A 6,174-nucleotide genomic window follows, 5' to 3' on the forward strand; every position below is an offset into this window, starting at 1 on the left:
ACTACTGATTATAAAACAACTAAAATATATAGAATATAAAAAAGTCTTTTAGCATCATGGTGTATATATTATTTTACACTTTCTTTTCTATACTACACAAATATCTAAGTTTAGTTTGATTATAAACGAAATGGGCCTCATGCTGCCTATACTATTTCATAGCACAGTCGTGCTCAAGTATATTTTGAACTTCTTCATTTTGAAAAAAATATTTCAGCCACACTGCTTTTCCCTTTCTCTCAGTGCTGGGTGGGGATGGAACCCAGGGCCTTGTATATAGTAGGCAGGCACTCCACTACCAAGCCAAAGCCCCAGACCCACACCATCTTAATGGTATGAAATATAGATCACAATACAATTAAATCAGTTCAATTAATCATGATCCAAACTTCCTGATGGACATGTAAGGTACTTTAAATACCTTTTTCATACATTTCAAATTTTCCTTTGGAAAACTTCTAAATGAATTGCTAGATTTCAGGAGAGATGCATTTTAAAGTTCTTGATAAATACTGCCAATCACCCCCCAACCATCAAATAAGTAACAATTTGTCTTTGGATTTTTGCCCATTCTCTAAATAGTTAGGCTGTCAACTGATCTTCAGAAACTCCAAACACACCAAGCTACTCTCCGCTGAAATACCACCAATAGCTCTGGACACCCATACCACAAAACCCAATTCCTTAGCCTGGCCCTGAATGTCCCTGCCTGCTACTCCATCATCCACAGCTCACAGCTCAACTCCAATGAACTGTCCCTTTCTCATCCATCATTTCATTATTTCTTCATATTTCATGTTTTAGGAAACATACTATTCTGTCTCAAAAACTCCTATTCATCCTTCAAGATTCAGCAGGAAAGAAAGGGTGGGAGTGTGGGTGAGACTGCCCTGATCCTCTTCACGCAGTGTAAGCCTCTTTCTTCTGTACCCCCCAGTAATTCGTTCAGGCACCTCCCTCATCATCAATCATCATCCATTTCCTTCCCTGAACTAAATTCTGTACGGATTGAGGCCCAGCACTGGTAATCTACTTTTAATAACTAGCACCTTAACTCATGGACAGGGAAAAGTCAAACTGCCATATGATGAGAACACAACCATGGCTATGCTTGGAATATTCCAATTGGAGACAACAAGATCTCAAATCACGATATTTAAAACTACCCTCATTTTCAGGACCACATTTTTCACTAGTCTTTTTCTACAGGTAATACACACTTGAAATGGATTGTGCTGCAAAAGTTCACTTAGAAGTTATTTGATTTTATATGTAAAAACCTTCCATATAAATGTCTGCCAAACAGAACTGCATCTAAGAAAGTGAGTACTGCTCTAAACTGGTTCAAGATAAACATGGTGAACTTAGCTAAAAAAATAAGGAAATGAACTCTGAGATATATAAAAGAGGAGCAGTTCATTAGGGTTGGTAAAAGGAACAGTCTGCCTTCTTTCAAAGTATTGGGAAGAGGTCATTAACTGATACAATAGTACCTTGAAATAAGAGTCCTGCATCCACAGCTGGTATTTCTCACCTTTTCTTCCCCACAGTCCCCTACAGACAGATATTAATCTTTATAGGTACCCTTTATCACTCTTGGGCAAAGAAGGGAACCAACCAAGTCTTTCTTCTGAGAAAGAAATAAGCAAACTGTTGCCCATCAGTCCCAGGAGAAGTAAGAACCAAGACAAATAAGAAGTGTTGGATTAGATCAGTGTTCTGAGATTTAAATGAACTAAACAACTAAATATGTATGCTATTTTTTTAATCAAAACTTTGACAAAAAATAAAATAAAAATATGTACACAACTCCCCCCGCAAGAACATGTAAGTGTAGCCAAGAAATGTCTGAAACAGATGACAAACAAAGGGGACTTTGTCTACCGGATATTAAAATATTATTCAACCTCAAATAATTTTAATGGGTGGTACTGGCATAAGAATAGACAAAAAAATATCAATAAAACAAAAGAGGAAGTCCAAAAACATACCCAAGAATTTTGAATATGATGAAGATGGTATTTCAAATTGGTTGGGAAATGAGAGCTTACTCAACACATGGTGCTCAGACAATATACTATGTGGAAGGAAAAAAATGAAGCGGAGATGACTTCTATCCTTTCTAGCATTAGAAAAAAAAAACGTTACCTTTTCAAATCTCCCTAGGGTAATAGTTTTCAGAACTTAAGGAAGGAGTTATAAAATCAGGGAAAGACAAACTGAATTGCATAAACAGTTAACCTCTGTTTAACAAAGAACATATTAAGAAATTTTTAAAAATGGAGAAAATTTGGATTGCAGTTAGTAACTCAAGACATTCGGAACAAGGCATTCCCACAACATGCTGATAATCAACACAACAAATTATTTTAGGGGAATCATAGTATTTTAAAGTGAAATTACCTAGAATACAAATAACTTTGTAGATGAGTCAAAATAAATTATTTTCTGTTTATTTGCAGAATCCCAACTACTCATCCTTTTCCCTGCTTAAATGCTTGAGTGGCTTTTTCATTCACTTAGAATAAAATTCTGAAAGACTGGACACTGTAAGCCCATTTCCCTTTCTTTTACTGGCCATGTTTGGGTTCCTTTCCAAACTATTTCCTGCCTTGGATATTAACAGTTCTTCCCTTTGCTTCACATGCTCATCAATGATATTCAGACAACCTGTTCCTCATTATCAGATCAAATGGCCTAAATGCCACTTTTTCTAAAGCCTTCCCCAACTACCTAATATAGACAGGGCACCTCCCAGCCCTGCCCTTACCCTGTTCTATTTTCTCCACAGTGCCCACCACTTGCTGAAACCCTCTTTTTAGTGTCTGTCCCTCCCCCTGGAACAAGCATCTGTACTGCTATGTCCTCAACCTCAGCGAGTCTAGATCCACAGGGGCCATGCATGTATTTGCTTTACAAAGGGATGAATCCAAAGTGCAACTGAACATTTTGATGAACCAAGAATACTCCTAGGAACCCAAACGCTATGTCTCTAGTCATAGTCTATAGAAGTCAGATCTGGCTGGTCTCTGATCTACTGCACTTCGAGTTTTATTTTGCCTCCTGTTTAAATTCTATATTTTGTCTGCTGCTAGCTATCACTGCCCTGCCATCTCTTGGTGGTACCTACCCTTATTACAAGCATTTGGCAGGTCTAGAAAGTAAAGTATGTAAGGACGAGGTTGTTTTATCATTAAGATGCAGTAACTTTAGTGCAGACAGGCATATCTTCTTGAATATCTCAAGAGATTTTTAGATCTTCTATAGATTTCAAACAGTTCTTGGAAAGAAGAGGTTGATAGTTACTAGTTTCTAAACCTAAATTTTGACACTTTCAGTATCTTACAACACACTACCCTCTTACTAAAAGTGTTAGCATCTCCTTCATCCATAAGTTAAACAACAGGTTTAAAAAGAAAAGTGAAAATTTTTTCCTGAGATTAAGAATAAATTTGCTTTCCAGAAGAAATATAAAACTGAGCACACCCAGCTGCAACTATGATTTCACCTTGCATTAGAAGACTCGAGATTCAAGTCTACTTAACATACAAATCTGTACATGGAATTTCCAATTTGAGAGTTCAGTGTGGACTTTTGGCCTACAAAGCACAACAAAACTGTAATCATAAGTTACACCCTATAAACTCCATCCCAATTCAGGCCTTCCCTAAAAGTTCCTTAAGGCTAAAATTGTCTTGTGCCATCTCCTGAAGCCAATCTAAACACAGGGTAGACAGGAGGGGCAGACACTCTAACTGGTAAGGTAGGCCCACCCTTAGACTCCAAGTATGCTGAGTTTTTCAAATTAGAGAAATAAAAGCTATGCAAGAAAGTTGAAGGAATGACTGCAAACCTCTGGTAGGGGTCTTCATTTCTCAGAAAAGCAGAGGTGTCTCAAAGAAGGAAGAACCCAGGCCAGAGGGCAAACTGTGTTTTTACTTTCCCCAACTGCCTATAAGAAAATAAACAAAATCTTAGTGTGTGTGTGTGTGTGTGTATGTGTGTGTGTGTGTTTTTAATTAAAAAGGAGGTAGGAGATGTGGAAAAGAAACCAAAAGTCAGAATGTCAAGCATGGACTTTGGGAAACTATCATGGAGGGTAAACTAGTAATTCTGGATTGCATTACATTTTGAGTATGCTGGTATTTGTTGGGGGCATCGGACAAACTACTATGGTAATTGTCCCTAGAATTGTGATTTCACATGGCCAGCCATCAAACTGTAGTCATGTGGACTCACCAATTTCTGATGTGGATGTTTCTCTGGACAAAGAGTATAAAACCCCAAGTAAATCATGGTACACCTAGGAGAGAACCTGATCTGATAGCTCCCAAACTGATGTATTAGTCTATAGTTATAACACCTAAATTCTTTTTACTTGTTCTATTTAGATATACATGACAATAGACTATATTTTGATGTATTACACATATATGGAGTATAACATTCTAATTGGGATTCCATTTTTGTGGTACAATACCTAAATTTGAAGCTTTTCAACTGCTCAGAACTATTCTTGGCAGAATGTGGAGTCTGGACTTCAACAAGATAATGGAAACATGTAGGAATGGGGATTAAGTCATTCAAAGGGCAGTCAAGCTTTTTGACCTTGTTTCTCAATACTTCCTCCTTTAAAAGGAAGGAAAGATCTGTATATGCTAGTCCCATTACAATATCTAATGCTTGAAAACATAAAAGAGCAGTATTGAATTTAAAAGCTGAAGTTACAAAGGCATTTAAAACAGAAAAAAAAAAAAAGAAAGAAAAAGAAAAAACAACATAACAAAACCCCCAGCAACTATTATAGCCTTGCTCAGTACTGACTGATCTAAAAGTTCATTCCCAAAACATTCGAGCTCTAAAATCGTTCCTGACACTGGCTTGTTTTTGTGGCCTGATGAACTCCAGTGTTTTCTATATTTCACACATAAAGTTTCCACCAAATCCCTTTACTGAGTGTACATCCCTCTCCTACTTTAAATTCACTCCACTACAAATCTGATTCTAACCATGCCGGCCATTCCAAAATCATCTCCTTTCTAAAGACTGCTTTGGCTAATCCCTTTGTTAATCCTTAACATGACTACAGCCACTTTTATGACTCATTTAGCCAACTAGGCTTCAGTTACTGGATAACATGCATGTACCATAATTGATGAGCTAAAGAACGCGGGAATGCTGCCTTCCACGGAATCTACCACGGGAAATGTTTTTTTTTTCTCCAAGGCTCTTTTTCTCTCTGCTTTTCAGACCGGTGTGGTCAAGTGCACAGTGGGCACCCCCTTTCGTTCACCGGAGTGCCTTCAACTGTAAAATCTAGAAGTATGCTATGGAAAATCTCTAGCCAGATTAATTTATATGAGCTCTAGCTGTGCAAGAGCAAATGTGCTCATTTTAGAGAATCAAATTATAACCTCACTTGCCACCACTACCACAGGTACTGGGCTATGAATTTTCCTACAACCTCAAGAGACAGACGCATTTAGTCAGGCCCATTTAACAAAGGAGGAGACTTGGACACGGAAAGCTGAAGTGCCTTGCAAAAGGTTAGGACGAGGCACACCCACAGAGTCACTCTAGTCCATCCGACCCCAGAGCAGGGCTCCTGAGCCTTGTGCTCGCTATGCTGCCACCCATGACATCAGCTGCCAATGTCGGTCATCTCCTGAGAAGAACACCTGGATCCCCCAAGAAGTCTGGGAGCCTCGAGTCTGATAACTAGACAAGGGCAGGAGCCACTGAACAGGTAATGTGGCGCACCCGGATGCAGAATGCGGGAGGCTGTACCCAGAAAGAAAGGGCTCACCTGTAGGCAGCCACAGCGCGGGTCTGCAGGTATTTCTGGGCAGTCATAACTCCCACGAAGAGAAAGTTCCTGTCGCGCGGGCCACCATCCGGGGCCGAGCCGTGCAGCCACAGCTGCGCCCCCCGCACATTGCCGCGCACTCCGCCGGCCTGGGACGCTGCTGCTGCTGCCGCCGCCGCCGCCGCCGCCGCCTGCCCGGGCCGGCAGCCCTCGAGGCTGGTGCGGCGCCGCGGACCCGCTCGCTTCAGCTCCGAAGCACGGGGCAGGACAAGCCGCGAGGCCAGCACGAAACCCAGCACGAGCCCGAGCAGCACGCTGAGCCAGGCGCGCCGGCCGCGCGTGGCCATTCCCGCGCCACTCCGCCCGCA

At 40.7% G+C, this 6,174-nt stretch overlaps 1 protein-coding gene across 1 annotated transcript in view; it reads right to left on the reverse strand.

Moving 5' to 3' along the window:
• Chsy1 (chondroitin sulfate synthase 1) overlaps window positions 1–6,174 on the reverse strand; it is a 75,102-nt gene extending 68,928 nt beyond the window's left edge. Inside the window, exon 1 of the mRNA XM_027922041.2 lies at window positions 5,807–6,174. Within this exon, the coding sequence (XP_027777842.2) occupies window positions 5,807–6,153 (347 nt within the window). The 5' untranslated portion in view covers window positions 6,154–6,174. The remainder of the gene's footprint in view (window positions 1–5,806) is intronic.

Source organism: Marmota flaviventris, chromosome 2 (assembly GCF_047511675.1).
Source record: "Marmota flaviventris isolate mMarFla1 chromosome 2, mMarFla1.hap1, whole genome shotgun sequence".
In the NCBI taxonomy this organism is placed as follows: domain Eukaryota; kingdom Metazoa; phylum Chordata; class Mammalia; order Rodentia; family Sciuridae; genus Marmota; species Marmota flaviventris.